A 20,395-nucleotide genomic window follows, 5' to 3' on the forward strand; every position below is an offset into this window, starting at 1 on the left:
GGCTGTGGTCTGTGCAACCTGTGGCCAAGATCATATTTTTTACAGCATATTCCTAACCAGTGGCACCAGCCTTGAGGTTTTCAGAGTTTTTTTGTAAGTGTAGATAAACTCTCTGCAAGTGGTGGCAGCTGAGCTCTTGCAGCCACAACAAGGGGTGAACTGGGTGTTCCTCTCAAAAATACCTTTCCCCTTGGCTGGCTGTTGTAGAGTAGGTTGTGGTCATCAACCTGGTGCAGAGGGAGGGGGCAGTGAGTGACTTAAGAGCTGAAAGTAAGCTATCTGATTAATATTTAAAACACACAAATGGCAAGGATTTGTTTGCTGTGTGAAGCTAGGCATCAATCTACAGAATCAACTTCTGAGTTTAAACATACTGCACTATGACCAGCGATTCTCCACAATACAGTAGGATTTATTAATAGAAAATACGTCAATATGAGTTTGTCTTTGTACATGTTAGCAACATGTACAGTGAAACACATTTTTTTCTCAATCTATATTGTTATAGTTCTTTTGTGTTATCTGACATAACCATTTATATTTTGGGCTTAAATATGTTATTTGTCAAAATGTACTTTCAGTGTTAATATACCTTTAAAATCATAGTTTATCTTTTAAATATTGAATTCTTTTTTTCCTCAAATCAATATTGCTCATGTTAGTGCAAATTTGTTAATCTTGAGATAGGTTAACCATTCCTTCCAGACCATAAACAGCATTTAATAAAACAGTGAGATTTATATAGCTCTACACAGCTGAACAAGATTCTAATAGGAAGCTTGTTAAAAAAAAAAAATCCAACATTTTACAGTACATCAATTGCATTTTATACATTTGGGAACAGTTTTGTTTCTTCTCTATTTCTGTGTGTGATCTAGTACAAGAATGAAGGGAACAGCAATAGATAATGATACTTTTCTCAATATTAAAAAGAATGCATCATATATATCTTGCTCAGTATGGTGGTAGTGTTGGATTTCCAAGCCTGGAAAAGAAGCCAGGTAATTCAACACCTTCTCAAAACTCAGTACAGCAAGAGTGAATGTTATCAGTCTGAGCACTTGCCACTACAGAAGAATGGAAACAAACCAACACAAAGTATAGACAAAAGGTATTTTATGCCATGTCATCGATCCAGAATCTCTCACTTGAGCAATGGTCAACATTTGACTCCAAGTAATTCCTAAGAGGAGCTGAAAGAGGGCAATGTGGGCATTTCAGTAATTTGAAGAATGGATATATATTCAACTTACAATAACCTCCTGTCCTTATAACTTCAAACAGAACAATGCATCCCCTTAGCCTGTGTCTGGAGAACTGTACCAGCCTGGTGTTTATCAGGCAGTCAAGAAGAACTTCCAGTTGCGAGTGACATTCTTTATTAAAAAAAAGTTTTTATACTGAAAATGTGCTTTGTTCAAAAGAGCACTGCAAATGTCACTTATTAAAATCAATGTAATAAATAAAATATAAACAACCTGTGTCCAAAACTATGAATAGTATTTTTATCTACCTCACTATACATCTGGCCCACTGTGCCCCTCCCACCCACCCTTTCTTAAATTTTTTAAAAATTTTTTTGCATGCGATTTTTTTCCCTCTGTTTACTACAAAGAGCAAAGGTTACATATTGTACACTGGGAAAAGCTGCCAAAAAGATTAAACTATAGTCCTAGATTACTGATAAATCATTTCTACATCACAATACCTGCCTGCATGAACTACTCAGGCTGCATCCTATAGAGTGAGAGACTTCTTCCGCTGTGGACAGCCAGAAGTGTGCCAGGTGATGTTAAGACTATTACAATGACTAATCACAGAAATGTTTTCAACCTAAAACAAATTCCTTATTTGTAATTTAAGCAATTTAAAACTACTCCATTTGTGGTGGGTCTTATACTCTGAAAACTGTATGCTGAACTGTTGCCTGAATCACACAAATTAGAAAATGCTTGATTCTTTTCTTTCCTTTCAAAATCACAAGAGCTAAAATGAATATGCCGGTTCTTCTGGCCTCCTAGCCTAGATAACTTTTCTTTTCTTTTTAAATTAAAAAAAAATAGTTCTGTCCCTTACATTTTTTAGAATTTTACTTTAAATGCACAGATATGGTCTTTATTTCAGTATTTGAGAAATGTGTTCTGGGTATTGGATTTTCTTTTTTGGTACGGGTTAAAATAAATGATTGTCCTAATGGTTCAGGAATTGGACCCTTCTGTAGTCTAAAGAGTTTGAGAAGTCCAGACTTATGTCTGTTGGGTCTTTGTTTTCCATTCCCTCAGGGAGATGGCAAGATCAAACTCTGCCTTCCTCGAGCACTTACTTGTTGGTGGCTGGAGAGTAATGAAATTTCCTCAAGAGAAGATCAAGAGATGCTATTTTAATGAAAATGGCACCTAAGAGTGATGAAGTCGGAGAAAAAAAATTGGTTACTCCATCTTTTGTGAGCATGTGGTCTAACAGTGTTGAATTTCTATCAATGGTTACAAAAGTGAGTAAGGGAAAGCACATACTGGAGTTTCCACTGTTTAAAAGAACTGAAAATAAAACAAAAATTGAAGCTTAACAAGGAGAACATCGGATGGAAAGAAGTCTTACACCACGCAAACACACACTCAAATACACGCACACAGAATACTATGCATACATGGACACACACACAAGTAAGAATGTGTATTTGTATGGTAGGTTCTTGGAAATAGACATTCTTAGCAAATATGGATGACAGATCAATTGTAATTTATTTTCTTTTAACACTGTATCATCATAAAGAAAACTGGTATAAATGAAAAAAATCTATTTCAAATATCTACATCTAAAATTTTAGGCAGTGAAAAAGCACTTCGTTGACAAGGAGTGTGGAATGATGAATGTTAGTTGTCAGAAATTGCTGAATGCCTTTTTTTTTTAGTTGCCACAAACAAATTCACATATCAGAACAAACAATACTGCTAAATATTCCTTTTTGTTTTTTTTGATTTTTTTTTGATTTTTTTTTTTGTTAAAACGCACCGGGGAAAAGAAAACAAAAACCTGGAAATTCATACATCTTTCAAAATTTGAAATTGAAGCAATATTTAGAACCATAGATGAAGAAACACTGTGGCATTGGTGTAATATACACAATGCACCTTTTTTTATCTGTAATGTACATCAAATACTTTACAACAATGCATTAACAAAAGGCAAGAAATATCTTGCTGTACAGAGGAAACCCCAAATGCAACTTGAAGCCTAGATTCACAATGAATGAGGATATTAAACAAAGTGTGAGAAGCTGTTCCCCATAAAGTATGTATGCTGCTCAGTAACTTGTGCTTAACTCTTGACCCACATCCACTGTCATGTTCTTCCTCCTTCCTTCAGCCACATTCAATATACAGGACTGAACTTTAGCCTCTACAGGCCAACAGTAAAGTTGCCCCACACTGTAAAATATATATATGTATATATATATTTCTTTCTAATTACTCCCAGGTTTAGCCTTCATATCTTTTAGCCTTCTAAAAAAAAATCTCTTAATTTTTTCCATACCAGTTATCTGTGCCTTCCTATGGAACAGGCTTTAACAAACTAAATTTGCAGGAAAAAAAAATGTCTTGTGGTATGCATGCACATGCACAGTTCCTGGAGCTTTTGTATCTGCCTAAGTCTCAAACCCAGGAGTCGGGAGAGGCTGGATAGTGGCTTGTTTCATAGTTAAGTTCACTATAGGGACGAGCAGCTGAATAGAAGTCGACGTAGTTGCCAGTTGACTTAAGTCCCAGGTGCATGTTGTATTCACTTGCAGGTGGACGATGATGCACTTGGTCCTCAAAGAAGGACTCATCATAGTTTCTTGTTGAATTCTGAAATGGTTGATATGGTTCATATTCTTTTCTGCTGGGCTCCTGTGGAACTGGCTGTGTTGAAACCTGAAAGATAGCAACACCCACAGCTTGTTAGATACAACTTATTGCAGGCAACAGGATGGAAGGAGTAAATCTTACATATGTTCATTGTGCTTGAAATACGAAGCTGTGCATTATCTTTACATCTGCTCAAGGTATTGCTTAGTAGTGAATTAATTCTACAGCTCTGCCTTGTCATTTTATTTCTTTACGTGCAATAGTATTATTATTATTCAAATATACTTATTATTTAATATTATTGCTGCTAAAGATGCTGCTTTATGTCAAAAGTAATTTATGCAGCATAGCTTATAGTTACCTTCATAGCTACAGTCTGTGTATAACTGGCAGCTATATAATGCAAATATTGGTAACCAAAACTCAGCCCTGAAGAATTTGAATGGAAGCACTCCAAAGACGCTAAACATTTTGCAGCTGTCTTTGACGGAAGTGAGATTTAGGGGGCAGGCAACACTGTATCCTTAAGAACCATTTACAGTCTTCAGGACAGTCACATGAGAAAATGTCAAGCAAAGTGCCCTGAAATGGGTTCTTGTGTTACTGTTAAGCAGAATCATCTTCTTACCACCTCCTCAACACTTCAAGTTGACAATCTTGTGTTGTTGTACATTCCAGCTAGTTGCCTTGAAACTGAAATGTTTATGATAAGCAGGAAAAAAAAATCTCAGATGGTTCCCTAACCTAATGTTGCCATAAAACTTTTTTCATACAGCCCTAGTGAATCTGTTTTCATAGTTGGGACTTTATTAAAATTTTAAATGTATAAACACATGCTGACTATCTTAAGAGACTATCTTTCACTTTATGCCACCTCTATAAGTTTGGGCAGACTTTGTGATTGCAAAATAATGTAGCCTGTCAATCCTCATAAAGTCATCACCGCAAATATTGATTCTCAGATACTGATGTCAGAAGACTTTGAGGATCCTGCTAACTCTGCAAGAGTTAGTAATGCTCCAAGATGACAGAAACAGTTGCACTGCTACGGCCTAAACTCTGCAATATTTGTTCAAACCATGCCTGTATTGGACTCTGTGCACACAGCACAAAAGATTGTTTAAGTTTACTACCTTTCACAGTCCCACAAGTGATCTTACAAGTTTGGGCCCAATATTAGAACTGCACAAGTGAGCATAACTACTCTAGTTTCTATTTCTAGTACTGCTATCAAGGTGTACAGGACTTTCAGGACCTCCATTTCATTTCATGTATTCAAACACAGGTGTTTAATTTGAGCATAGGAGAAAAAATCTACAGGAAGAAGTCTGTTTGTATATGATTTTTAAAATTTGTGATATTTTTCTTCATTTCCATATAAGATGTTGCACTGGTCTTTTGCCATCTGGAATGGTAACATTTTAATCTCTGTACTTACTTGGTTATGTTTGATATCTTCAGCAGGCGCACCATACGAATTCCTGTACAAAGTTGAGATTCCAGTGTTCTGAGCTGGAGAGAGAAAAAAGGAAGGAAAAAGCAGGTTTACCAAACATACGTCTTCGGCCTCAAAGGGAATTCTTAAGGCTTCATTAAATACATCATACAATGTTGGTTTCCCACACACCAAAGTCTTTAAAAGCATCTGCAGACTTCTCTTTTCCTCCCACTAAACAGTCATCATCTTTGCTTTGGTGTACATACATGTCCTTGGTATACATTTATTAATGCTGACAGGTTCTATGTCACGTTGTGGTGGTTTGAAAAAACTTTTTTCTGGGGCAGTAATGGTTTGCCCCACTGATAATAGTAGACCAATCAAAGGTTCATATGCGCCCTACGGAAATTACATACCCACAGCAACGGAAGAGAAGGTGGTGAGGTAGTTTTTTTTTAGTAGATTGGTAGCCATGATCTGAACCACGAGGAGGCAGGGGGCCGGTGGGCCCCCTCTGGAGGCCAAGAGCCCCCAGCCCCAACTGAGGCTACGAGAGACCCGGTGTAGTGTCAAAGCTGGACCGGGTCCCGTAATCAAGAGGTGGGAAGATTTCCTTGCTGTCAGCAGGGGCAGAAAACATTGAAAGCGGCAGCGGAGCAGTCCTGAACAGAAACAGCGATGGTTGAAAGCCAAGGAGATAGCCAGTAGCAACAAGATAACATGAAGCCAGCTGAAAGACGCAGAGATGTTCCTGCAGGAGGGAGAGCTGCAACGAGGCAGAGGAAGGCTCAATGGAGCTGGTTTGGGGTAAGACTGTGTTACTTTCCCAAAACCCAGACACCTGCTGAGGAGCAGGGGTGGACTTCCAAACCTTTAGGGAGTCCCAAAATGCAGCAGCAGCTAGAGAGAGGGAGAAAAGAGCCGAGAAACCCGAAGTCGTCCTGAGAACTGAACCAGGACAGAGTGCGGAGGAGGTGCCCGTGCCCTCTGCTGCTGCTGCTTCTATCGTGCTGGGAGTCTGAGACAAAGCAAAAGAGCTTTGGTAAGACTGAACTGAGAGCTGCCTTCAATGTACTACCCCAAGAGGAGTGAAGATCTACAAGGAAATCCCCCGAAGGCTCGGGCTCGGGGTTGAAATTTCCACAAAGTAAGAACCAAAATCCTGACTGCCATACTTATATCTGCTGCCGTAGGAAAATGAAGGACACTAACCAGTGCCACAAAAAACTGAAACAAAGGAAATGTGGCCTGTGCAGTGACAGAAAGACTTTTCTCTTTCCTTTTGGACTTTTATTGAAGGAAAAGAGGAATTTAATTCAATGTAAATATATATATATATATATATATAGGTGTGAGTAAATAAACCTTTGTAAATTTTTTCCCTTCCCCCAATAACGAATGGTTGTGTTTTGTCTGAGAACTCTCCACATGAAGTGAAAAAGATATCAAGTCCATACCATCACTAAACCCTCTCACAGGGGCAGACTGTGGGAGGGGGGCTTGAACTTAAAAATTAGATCCTTGGGAGTTTCAAACCACCACACACGTTCACACCAATCTTGTGTGCTTCATATATATAAATCAACAAAATTTCATATACAGCAATCATTCAATAATATATTTCAGGTTAGAGATGGGATTCTATATCACACATATACTAAACAGGTAGCACTTGTAAATATTGAGATTGAGAAACATTTCAGTTCTTTCAGTTCTTTCACTTCAGTTGGATGATGTGGATTACTAATTATTAATTAATATAGTAGTGATTTTGCTACTTCATGAAATTATTCATGCAAAAAGTGATTAAATGCAAGTGAAAAAGGAGTTATGCAATAAAGTAATATGTAGTTATACTGAAGAGGTCTTGCCAAGGGGGTCTCAAATCCACGACTACTGTCACTGTTGTCACTTTCTTCTCAGATGTCCTACTACTGAAATGCACAGACAAAACCGAGATATGAGTTTGAAATCTGAAGTAATTCTAAAGACAATGAGGATATGAACATATAGTTTTGCAAAAATTTATTTCCCACTCTGTCCCAAAAAACCCCTTACAAAAAGCTTAGAATTTTCCTTGTAAAGCTGACTCCACTGACCACTGTGATTTGGCTATCTAGCTGAAGCTTACTTTGCTGGTAGGACTCAAAAGAGTAGCTATTTCTCATATTTGAAAGACCATGAAGGCAGCCTTTTGTGTGGCTGCTGCACACTAGTAATGCATTATTAACTTTCCAGACATTATAACCAATGATTGGATGCTGTCATGAGGACTCTTACTACAAAAGCACAGGCCTGAGAGTAAAAATTGAGTAGTTGTCAATCAGAGTTATCAGTGGAACTGATACATGTTGATCGCAACTTCTCTTATGTCCTTGCAATGGTATAAAAACCTGGAGGCACCTCTGAGGGCTAGGACTGAGCATCAGAGCTGAAAGCTGGATATGGGATCCATGCTAGTCACATCACTAAGAAGAACCACAGTTACTGAAGGTGTAAACAGTCTTTCTTCCTTTGGCAACATGCTAGCAGGGACCCCTGCATGTAAAACTGCCTCTACCTTTCCCCTCACCACTGCACCCTTTCTGGAGAAAGGAATGACATGGCCTTCACTCAAAGTTGACTGGAATATGCCAATTCTGATCTTCACATCTGGGATGGATTCCATGTTGAGGGTATAATTTTTGTCAGCACTGCTCCACGTTGCTTCTTTTCAGATCTCAGATGATATTGTTAAAGATCTCCAGCATGTTTGTGAAAACAGGATAAAGACAGGGCTTATACGGTGGAGTGATAAGCTCTAACAGCTGGAAAAAGAGATTTTTCACTTCATAACCATTAACTGATAGGGGTGAAAAAAACTCTGGTGTCTTGAAGAGCTGGCTGCAATCGGTAAAAAAAGTGCATAGTCTTATGTAAGAAATAGGGAAGAGCTCTGGAGGCCATTGGTATTAGGAGTTCACATCAGCATTGCTCTTTCTGGTGCATCTTATGACATCATTACCATCAGTAGTACAACTGACAGATCTTTCCTTGATATCATCTTTTTTATGCGCTTTTTTTCTGATTTTCTTGCTTGCCCGACAAAGTGCTAGAAGAAGTTGGGTTATACAAATCCTCTTCTCATGATCTAGAGATACCCAGTGTTTCAGCTATCCATTTTGTGAAGTCCTAGATCTTGAAAAAAGATGAAAGTGACTTTCAGTGTGTTGGACTGCCATAGATGGAGGAAGAACTTCTTGTAACCACCTTGTTTTCTTGTATATAAATTGCAAGATAAGCAGGTTTGATGTTTCATGCATGCAAATTTCTAGTCAGACAGGGCAACATTGTGCATGGTTGTTTGATGTCGAGTAAAAGACTGGTATAAGGTGCAACATCTGAGGGTTGATGTTATGAAGAATCTGATGAAAAATAGCAAACCGGACACGTACAAATGCTAATTTGTACGTTGTTTCTGCAGGCAATCAGAGACACCTTAAGAGGAGGGTCATGACCCTTCCATACAGATATATAAAAAGGGATATGGTACATACGTGCTGCTAACAACCATGACTATCATAAAACCAGAAATAGTTCACAGTTGGTGCATAGCTGTCCAATGCACTCTTGTGACATTTTCACTGATATGCTCACAAATGTCACATGCCGGATGGAAGATTTATGGTCTCCCAGATCCCATATTCTGTGATGGAAAATGGATAATATCAGCTTATGAAAATAGCTGCGAACTCTGTGTTGCTGATTTCACTGCAGTGATGTGGATGAAAATTCAAACAACCTACTATTCTTTTCTTAATGTAACAAAAACAATGAGACATAAAGTGCTTGAAAATAAATGCCAAGAGATCAAGAATAAGAAATCTTGGCATAGGCTATCTTAGAGGCTGAGATAATTCTGTTTCTGGAGGAAATGTAAGTGAAGCAATGTAGCTGCTAGCAGCGCATGCAGCCCTGCTCCAGTACCTGCTTCTGAACATGCAAGTGGCATCCCTGGGAACTCCATTTCTGCTCTGCCACGCTTCAGTGAGCAGTTGACTTTTGCTGTCCAAAAGCAGAGAGTAGATATAAAAGAAAGGAGAGAATGAGCTAGATGAATGGACAGATATTTTGTGGTTAGTATCTGTTTTGCCCTGTTAATATTGTGTATGTACCATCATAATAAAGTTGTAAAACAGACAGAAAGAGAGGCTAATGGAATAATTTTCTTTTCTAAAGAATGGCAAGAGAAGGGAAAGGAGTAAAAGGAGTAAGAGATGGGGATTTTCTTGCAGCCACACTTCTTTGCAGAGATGTGAGAACTGTAGCTGCAGACGAAATTAATTGAGCAGTAATCAGTGTGAGTGTTTATGTATATATTTTATGCATTATCTAAATATCCATACATGATAGTACTGAAGACATATCTTTTACTAGGCAAAATTGTGGGAGTTCTAAAATGAGTACTGTTATCAACCTGCAGTACTTTGTGGTTGCACTGCATAATGAACATTACAGAAAAATACCTTTCTTTCTTCCCCCGGGCAGTTTTCAAGGTGATACATGTTAAAAAAAGTCATATAGTTCCTCACAGCAGTCTTCTTTAAAGTTGACAACAACTTTGAAAATTATGTTACTCAGTGGTTTATGTGATAAAAATGTCACTGACCAGAGTCATCCTCATATGTCCCAGTCAGTTGATTCATGATGTAACATTCAGCTTTCAAATGTTGTAAGTATTTATTCTAAACACATTTACAGACACTTTGAAATAACAGGATATTAGCCTTTTGCCCTCAGAAACAAGAAAGCAGAGGTCAGCTGGCCAGGTAGTCATCCTCCTCTGGTATTTCATAACCTGCTTTTTCTGCTATAAGCAGCAGGTGTCCATTTTATAAATTTATTTCAGGACAGTAAAGGAAAATGCTTCTGTGCCTCACAAATCTTAGGTAACAGAGATCATTGCCTGTCACTATCACTGGCACCTTCCCGCACAGTGACAAATGAGGTAAGGTCATGAGAAAGGTTACAGGGTATTCTGGTTTCTTAAAGCAATAATAAGTTCAAGTAGCCTGAACACCTGTAGCTTTTGTAACACTTGATGGTGGTTGTTTGCGTTCTGAATGCAGGGACTTGCCAGTAAGTTTAAATAATAAAAGTATCGATGATTGATTCTTTACAGCCAAAAGAAAAATAAACTAATCAGAAGGTTTTTCTGCAGCTGGAAGTGAAGACACAGCATGTAGACTATGATGCACATATTACTTCAGTGAGGGAACCAAGAAAGTAAAAGAAACTTCAAAGGAGACCCATGACAGTATACAGGAATCTTATCTTCCCTGTTCTGAAGGAAAACACCATGATATAAATAATATTATCACATACACATATAGGTCCCATTTTTTTTAATGGAATATAACAGTTTTTGTCTTAAAAATATACTTTAGGTGACAAAATTTTATTATTGCTTATTATTATCTACAGAGAGGAGAAAATGGACAGTAAATATAAAAGGCCTCATAAACCTGTGAAGAGAGCAATGAGAACTTTGATATTGTGCCTCTAGTTTTTTAGCTAACCCTGTGAAATCAATATAAGTTATCATCTTCAGCCAAACTGTGTACTTCATAGTTTCTTCATTTTTCCCAGAGGTTTCCTGACAACTCCCCACAACAGCAGGAAGCCAACATTTCTACTTTGAAAATCCATCAAAAAACCTTCATTTTAGTCCTAGTCAAGAGGTCATTAAATTTTTGAACTATAAACTGAGAAGAGCTTTGGAGAAGAGCATGGAGACAGTCGTGGATAAATTGGAACTACAGCTGTGGCTCTACATTCTGTGTAAATCCATAAGTCAAAGAAAGCTCTGTGTAATACATCAGCTTAGCAAAAAAATAGAAGAGCACATCAAAATAAGTATATGCCAGGTGAAACCTGAAAAAACATTCATCTAAGTCCCATCTAAGTGGATGTATCAGCTGCAATGCACTGTCTGATGCACAAAAGGAAACACAGGCATTGCAATGAACTCGCTACATGAACTTATATGAGGCCATTCAGTAAAGTAAAAATCTCACAAAAACCACAAACACTGATTATATATTGTTTTTTAATTAAATATTTATTATTTAATGAGCTACAATTAAGTTACACAAATGTCATGTTGAATGTTGATGAGCAAGACTCCTTCTGTCATTTTCTTTTGTTCTTAAAATGGTGCTTAATTTGAGCTTAGACCAAAGGAGCAGAGATTTGGTGATCTGAAAGAGAGAGAAAGTCATTTGTTAATTCCATATTTATTTGGAATTGGTCATGTAAGATTGTGAAATATTATTACATTTTTTGATTCAAATTTAGTTTTTTTCCTCACTGAGCTTAGTAGCTGGAAAGACAGTTGATAGCTGAGCGTGACGCTGAGAGTTTCAAGTTTCCTTATTAAAAGCCCATCCAAATAATCAATAGAAACAGACAAATACAAGGTGATATTACATGAAAACACAATGCAAAAATCAAAGGAGAGCAAAGGTTGCTGGGGCAGTAGAAACCTCATAATCTGAAAATTATATTGCAAGAGAAAGGAAAAAGGGAAACAGGAATGGGAGAAGAAAAACCCTACAGTAAAAAAACAAAATGAAAAGGGATGGGGAAAATGAAAAGCTCATTTTTTTAATGTGTGGAGGGAGACAAGACTATCTGCAAGGAAACACAAATTTTCAACATGGAGACACTGCTTTTGGTGAACCTTCTGATATAATTTGCTAGTCTAAATTTGCAGATACAGCTAGACCAAAATACTAATGTTTCTGCCTTTCCCTTTTCAGCCTGATGCTGTTATTCCTGAGATTCACCCTTCACGGGTCCTTGACAAATGGCTGAAAAAACTGCAGTCCTGTCCTCCATAACCAGACAAGTAAGGACCATTCAAGTGTTTTAGAGAACTACCTTGTGCAGTGACTGTGAAACACTCAAAACATTACAGATACATAAAATGCAGTACCTTGACTGAATCTTCCGCACTCTCCCGTAGGACCCTGCAGAAGCCATTCAGGACACTCCTAATTCCTGCGTTTTCCAGATGCTCTTAACTGTCATTCTTCTCTTCAGATTTTCACTTTCATGCTAATTAACGTTCCATATTGCATTTTCACACAAATTCCAAGTCTTGCCTTCAGATTTTGCTTACACAATCACATATGACACAGTAGATGCAGTATGAGTATCTTCATATCCTGAATACAATCTTGGAAGCTAGTATGGATGGTTTGACGCTGAGTCAGCATGTTCCTGGTGTCACCAGTGAGCTGAGGAACACAAAGGCAGCCCATTCTGCCTCTGTGGAAGACCACTGCAGAGGGCTTGGGAGAAGGTAACAGGCATTCAGAAAGTGCAGAGTGATTCCTCAGTGTGATTTTTTTGCTTGCCCTGAAGCAGCACTTGGAGAAGAGGACACCATGATGCTCGGCATTATATAAATGTAACAAAATGTTCAATAATGATTATATAAGCCTTGTACAGTGGTGATGGAGACCAACATGTATTTTGCAAAAGAATTCATGAAGATTTGCAGCACTCGTCAAAGCACTCAAAATTTTCTAATTACTGAAATGCTAACACGTTAATGAGCTCACTGGGGAAAAAAAGCCTTCAATGAAACCTGCAACAGATGCCATAACACACAGAGAAAATTACTGCATTTAAGTCAGCCCAGCTGAGAAAGTAACATGGATAAACTTTACAAAGAGGTACACATTTGCTAGGAATGACTGATACACAAAATAAGCTAACTGATCCCAGAAAGCCATTCCCTGCAAAAGACAGATGTTAGAGATCACTGCACATGCTCAACTATACCAGTTAATTCGAAGTGATCAACCAACTTCCTTCTGAAATGAAAACAAATGTAAAATTGAAAAAGATAAGTAAAATTTTGTTTAGAGCCACTCTTCTGTGAAAAAACATCATCTTTACATATAATTTTCACATAGCATTGTATTCATTCAAATATATCTTCATTTGTATTTCTCAAGGTGGCTAAAACTTTGGAATCAACCAAAGCAGGTTGACTCTGCCAAGCCTATAAAATTAGTGGTCTATCACAGATGATTTTTACATATGCTATGCAAGCATAATCTCACCTGTCATGGTGTCTTTTCTAGAAGTGTGTTCTCCCTTGTTTCCATGGTAAGTGGCGTTGGTTCCAGTTGATTCATAGTCTGTTTTTCTTTCTTTTAGGCTGATCATTTCCCGAGGTGAGGCTGGGGCACTTGCTGAATGACAAAAATGGATTTTCTTTTTTTTACCATATATGACTGAATGTAGTGTCTAACTCCAGAGCAAACATTTTAGTAAAGTTTATAACTGTTAGCATTCTAACATGAAACTGATTGAAGAAACACTACCACATTATGGAGGAAAAGAAAAGGTGTGTTATTTCAAGTGCAAGGCAAATCTATTCATTGGACAATCAACTGCAAACATAATTTTCTCTCTGAAAGTTTAATTCTTTTTCACTTACATCCAATGTCTAAGACAATTATTATGAAAAAAAGCACAACAATATTTTTTTTCTCCTTTTGGTTTTCAATTTTTTTAACTTGTCAAAACTTTCTGGTAAAGGCACTTCCATTTTTTTCCTCAAAATGGTTACTTTATTTCTGTTGAAAAGACTTAACTTTCAACTGTGTGGAAAAGCCCTTATAAAATGGTTTATTTGCTTTTCTCTTGAAAATAAATAAACCAATTAAATTATTCTAATGGTGAAGGAAAGGAAAGAAAGGAAAGGTGTTTTTTTTATAGAAAACATATAGCAAAGAACATCTAACACTTTAAGGTAACTCAATTTCTATCTTTAAATATCTATATATATGATATATATGATATATATATATGATATATATATATTCATATCTATATATGAACAACTGCCATTGAAACAACAACTGCTACTTTAATCTATTTTTATTAAAACAAAATCCTTCATCACCTATTCTTATGGTATGGCTAAAAGGAGGAAAGTATATGTGATGAGGAAGAGAACTGGGTTTTATACTCAAGTCTCTAGCACTGGAGAATGTGATCAGTGGCACTAATCATGAAGCCTTAGAGCTTGTGATGCTTAGCAATAGGAAAAACGTAAAGGAAAAAAATAATGGTTGTCAAAACTGACTTCAATCTATTTAGGTGTTGGTAGATAAAGTGCACTTTCCGTGTTGTGGAGAGCAGGAGGAGTACAGGGTGAGCAGCAGAGCCCCCAGAGCCTTGTGAGGGCAGAGTCACACAAAAAACCCTAAAATGCTGGTTCTTACTTTCACATACTCCCCTGTCTCCACCCAGATATTTGCTGTGTCAAAAGAACCTCAAAAGCAGTAGCAATATCTTTGTTTAAAAAGAAAGAAAAGAAAATATTTATAAGTGTGAGACAAACTCATTTGTGAAGCTTGACCCTGAATTGTATCTTTCAGCATCTCTAAACTCTGTTATATTTTTAGTTAAGGAACAGAGAAACATTTGTACTAAACTAAGGAGTAGGGAAGCACCAGTAATGTTGAATTCTGCTTCAATTGGTTTTGCTGGCCCTGGCCTCTAAATTTACAGAGCAAATTTAGGTGATACTTTTTTATAAAGCCATTAGAACTGAGAATTGCTTTTAAACTGTCAACAGTGATGTAAATCTAAAGCTGATAATCCAGCAGATACAAAGAAACATGACATTAAACTACCAAATCAGCTCATGGCAGCTTGAGTCTAATGGGGAACAAACCAGAATGCAACTCTTGAAAAAGCTGCTAACTGAGGGACACATTTTGTTTCATATACCCTGGTAATGATTTTAAACCCTGGTGTCTTGAACAAAATTGACTGATACAGAAAAAATCATCTCTTTCTGTTCCCTGTGGGAATTATCTCTCTCTTCCCATGGGAGGACAACTGCTTTTAGGCAAGCGTTAAAATGCAGAAGCACCCTCCTGCAGAGTTTTTACTGGAAGCAAACATAAAATCATTGGTTGATACTAGACTGAAAACTGATATCATGGTTTTCTCTCTTATTCTTAAAGGGCACAGAAAAGAATACAGAGCTCACTACTCAAGTTCAAGCACGTTATCACCAAGTCCTATGCATGGATGGGATGTTGTGAGTTCATTTACTTTAACTCTTTACCCCAAGGTAGGATCCAGTATAACAAAATAATTCTTGACAGATTTTAATCTAAAGCTAAAGATCTCTAATGACAGAGATCACATAACTGCTCCAAGCAGTCTGTTCCAGTGCTTTCCTTCCCCACTGTTAGGAAATGTTCCCTGATGTCTAGCCTGACTCCATGCCGCTCGTTATTTCCATTTGTCTGCTATGGAAGTAGAAAAAAGTTCATGCCATTTCTCTTCATAGCTGGCTCTTATGTGTTTGAATACGTCTTCCCACTGTCCCCATCTCATGCCTCTTTTACTTGAGTTAAACAAGTACAGTCCATTCAGTGCATTCTCATATCCTGATTTCTCCATCTTCCAATTCATGTGTGCAACTGACTAAAATCCCTAAATCATTTCTAAAGAACTTTCATCTAGCCAGATATTCTCCTTCATTTGTAAAGGACTGGATCTTTTTTTTCCCCTTTGAACATTATCTCCAGTTTCTCAGGATCAGACTGAATTTCAACAATGCCCTTCAAAGAACACGAGTTTCTCCCAGGTTTATGTGACCCACAAAGCTAACAGGCATCTTTTGCATATTATCCACGTCATTACTGAAACCACTGAAGAGTACTGGACCCAGGCAAACCTCCAAGCAAAGCATTCTTCTATTTTGGCAATAAGCAATCCCCTTTCTTTCTGAATGGTTTTCAGTCATGCCATTACCACACATGATATTTTCTGAACTGTTCACTAGCTTGCCCTAGCTTACCTATAAAAACATTTGTGAAAGAGTCTTACTGATTACAGTAGATTGTACTTACTGACTATTCTTTCCACAAAGTGCTTTAAGTATGTTGTAGCAGGCATTCAGGTCGATTTAACAAGAACAAATGGTATTGAATCAATGTTTTTATTTGATATGGATACTACCAGACACACAGACACTTACACTACTATTTAAAAACAGATACTCCCAGAGCTAAGTAGTATCTTATGTTCCTACCACCTTTGAGGTGCTCAGGTTGTGATTATTTGTTCCACCAATTTTCTAGAATGACATTGAGCTGACCAGTATATAATGATATTGGCCCTTCTTCCTTCATAACCAGCCACTATTATTTGTCCTTTCCCAGTCTTATAATAACTGATGATGGCAGTAAAATTTCATCCAAAAGTTTAGAGTAACAGAAGTGAGGAGACAGTTCTGGCAAGAGAAAAAACTAAGATGTTAGGGCCAGACATTTCAAGTACTTTGCACTTACAGACAAAATGAGATTTTGGAGAAGAAAAAAACCGAGTAGCAGTCCTTTATGGACTTGTGCAATGACAGATTTTGAAAACAGAATAGCAGCTTTCACTGTACTTCTGGTTACATTTTCAAATCTCCTCTGTGGTTGTTCTGCAGGACTAAAATGCAGCTTCTAGACAATTAGCAAAACAATTTTCTTAAAACGCAAACTATGGAACAATGCTAATGACAATAATAAGTTTGGCCAGTTTTAATCCTGAACTCTAGGTGTACGTTTGGAATGACAGCATTTGACTGAACAAGTAGCAAAAAAGCACACTGAAAGACTGACAGTTACACTCTGTTTATGTTAAAAGTTTTTCACTGGGAATGGCTTTATCTAATCAAGGTACATTCTACCTTAGAATAAGATGAGGGGAAGATTACTTGATTTCTGAATAGCAAAATTAATTTACACTATTGCATAAGTTGAGATTCATTGAGTGGATAATAGCTGGTGTAAATATGCTGTCAATTTTACATGAAGACCTTTAGCCAAACTTTTGTGAAACTTACATATGCATATGTATGTACACATACCCAGAATAAAAGCTGACAAAAAGTAATGTGGATCCTTCAGCTTCTGCTAAGTGTGCAAAATGATCATAAACAACATAGTGGCTTTCATGACTAGCAAATTGAGTTACAGAATTTCCTTGTGCTACTAATGGACACCATTGCCCTTAGATGGAGTCAGGTAATCCCAAAAACACATCATGAGAATTCACAACAAAAAGTTCTGGAATATTCTTTCTACTGTAAAACTTTAAATGGTGCTAATAATAAAATAAAATTTTAAAAAAATCCCATTTTGAACAGATAATTTAGGTAAGAGTAAAGAATATGCTTTGTGCCCTTCCACCACAGTTAAAAATAAATCCAGATGTCAGTGACATGGCTCAAAGAAGAAAAACGATAGTGATGGATTACCTCTGTCTTTACTTCCTTCAGTCCTGAAATCCTGCTCTTACCTGAGCGGTTGTTAGGAGACATGCGCACGGGAGAGATGGAGGGCGTGCGTGATGAAGAGTATGGTCTTTGCCGATCCCTTTCTATTGTTGAAGATGAGGCTACAAAGTGATACTGTGACCATCCGTCCTGCAACATCAAACATCAAGACAACAGTCAGTGAAAATGCCATATAGTTTCCCATGTCAAGTACAGAATATTTTCCACTAGTATTTTCAGTATGGATACACAAGTAGCCTACTAACTTCTTCCTGCCACTGAGTGGCAAATATTCTTAGTGGTGCAGGATATGATGTGCTGACTGTACTGACACAGCAGGAGAAAAAATAAAATGTAGAAAGTTCTATAAAATAACACATTTCAGAAATACTCCAATTCTTAACAACTTTTTAGGCTATTTGTTTAATAGTTTTGTCTTTTTCCACGCCTCTATTTTCGCATTGTAAATGGCATTCTGGCTTGAAGTCACTTCCATTTTATAAGGAAGTTTTGGAGCAGTAGATAGGGAAGTCCCAGGATTACCAAACTGGACATCTATTTAGTTTAGTTATATTAACTGCCCATTTTTTCACATGAGGGAAAAAGAATCTATGCAATTTTCCTTGTTGCAGTTTTCTTGAAGGTGTACAGAAAGAAATTCTATTCCTTCTATTTAAAACTGTTGTAATGGGATATTTAAAAAAAGAAAGGAAAGAAACAAAGTAATACAAATACTAGAAACAGCTAGTTCAGAAATAAAAAAGGAGAGTTTGAATAATTCTTGTTTTATTCCTGCACCATAATGTAATGCAATAATCCAAAATAACACATTTTTAAAAACATATTATAATCTGAAACTATCACAAGAAAATAAACTGACTTTTCCTACTGTTCTTATTAAATGACAACATTTCAAATGCCTTCAGTATTGATAGATTGCAACTGTCTTTATCACTGCTTAATGTTAAATCTAAATCAGTAACACTGAGTTTTCCATCTCACACAGTTTTAAAAATGACTGCTTTCTGTTGAGCTCAGTGGAAATTGAAGCAAGCAGCTGTCATGGTGCTAAACAAAAGTTTTGTAATGAAATGCTGAATTAAAAAAATAAACACAATACAATATTATTATAATTTATTGTATTACCATTATTATTATTATTATTATTATTATTATTATTACTACAGAATAATAGTTAATTGTTGGAGTAGTAAAGAATGTTACCACCCAGTACCTCAGCTACTCCAGACATCCAGCAGTGAATCCCACCCCCTCCCATGCTCTGCCTTTGCTCAAGGCATCTCTCTGACGGTTCTTTTCTGTCCACAGATACCATGGGCACCTAGCTCTCAGAATTGCAAGAGAAAATGGCTTGAAAATCCCCTTTCTACTAAACTCTTAGGAAAGAGAACTCAGCAAGGGTGTGACACAGTAGGAGGAAAAGAGATACTCATGACTGTTATAGAGGAAAATGCTGTAAGTAAATTATTATAGACAGAGGTGACACCTAACTACAGATTCTGAATGTCCGTACTCCTCACGTAATGCATTTGTACAAATGTGTGTATCTCAGTTGCAATTTCAAAGGGAAAAATAAGAAAGATTAAAATCTTGGCTAGGGTTTCACAGTACAGTCAGGACTTTCCCTAGAATCAATAGTGACTGTCCACTGAGAGATTACTCATGTTTAGGACACCTGCTCAAACTAAAATTTTCTACTTCCAATCTTTCCAATTTATATCCAGTCTCCAAAAAGTAGTTTCTATACAAACCATGTCCTCTAAGCTGGAAGGAGAATCCATGAGAATGCAAGAAAAACAACTGTAAAGCCCTAAATTTTTAAATCAATTTGGAAACTATTAGAAACTTTTCCATATATATATATATATATATACACACTATATATAATATGTACATATTTATAAAATATATGCATTTTTAAAGAAGACATAATAGTTTATAGCAATAGTTATAATGAGTAGCTTAAGTGCAATAATCTTATCCAAGCATTAAGACTACAAGGATCATACTTAGCATTATTTCTGTATCTCCGTTTCATCATAACTTGTGTGGTGATTTCTCTATTATAAAACTGAAGGAGCAAACATGTGAGAAGCCCATGCCTTTATTCTGCTGAAGAAAAATGGTTCGCTTCTTACTCCTTCTCCAGGGTCAGAATTTCTTACCAGAAAGGTGATTCTCTATAATTCACTCTGTTGTAGTTTTCTGATCATTTATTTTCTTTTAAACAGACTGAAGAGGAGGAAGAAGTGGACTGACTTTCGATCTGATAAAAGGAAAAGGAATAGACTACTTATTACTTTCTGCCTGCAAAAGGAGGAGACATCAGCCATGCTTACACAGTGATGCCAAAAAGGCAGAAATATGACTGCTCAGAGACAGTTTTGGGTCTTTAAGCAGCAAAGGTATTTATTTCAAGCAACGCTGGGGAGACTAGCCAGCTCTCGCTGGACAAACTAGCTCTGAAGTTCTCAGTGAAAAGTCAAGCTATTTATACAATTTTCATGAGTGATTACAACATCTCTACATGTATATTCATTTAATTTTACAATCTAATTATCATATTCATAATAGGCAGGGTTTAGGCGGAGCTTGACACGCTGTCATCCTTTTGGGGAAATCTTTGGTGGTTGTTCTGGTCCTTCAGCCTCATGAGGGGTCATCTTTCTTCTCCTCTTCTTCGTCATGAACTTTTCAACTTTTCCTGACTATGTGCTAGGGGCTTGCGAAAATCCCTTGATT

At 37.0% G+C, this 20,395-nt stretch overlaps 1 protein-coding gene across 11 annotated transcripts in view; it reads right to left on the bottom strand.

Annotated features, from left to right (window-relative positions):
• Positions 1-391: 391 nt before the first annotated feature.
• Positions 392-20,395, bottom strand: part of CTNND2 (catenin delta 2) — a 645,784-nt gene continuing 625,780 nt past the window's right edge. For all 11 annotated transcript variants that reach the window (XM_027681495.1, XM_027681470.1, XM_027681446.1 and 8 more), the window contains 4 exons: positions 17,656-17,782; positions 13,401-13,532; positions 5,287-5,360; positions 392-3,914 (listed from right to left, as the gene is read on the bottom strand). In XM_027681495.1, coding sequence (XP_027537296.1) covers positions 3,654-3,914; positions 5,287-5,360; positions 13,401-13,532; positions 17,656-17,782 — 594 coding nt within the window. In that variant the 3' untranslated portion in view covers positions 392-3,653. The remainder of the gene's footprint in view (positions 3,915-5,286; positions 5,361-13,400; positions 13,533-17,655; positions 17,783-20,395) is intronic.

Source organism: Neopelma chrysocephalum, unplaced genomic scaffold, assembly GCF_003984885.1.
Source record: "Neopelma chrysocephalum unplaced genomic scaffold, ASM398488v2 Primary Assembly neopelma1_22b, whole genome shotgun sequence".
NCBI lineage: Eukaryota > Metazoa > Chordata > Aves > Passeriformes > Pipridae > Neopelma > Neopelma chrysocephalum.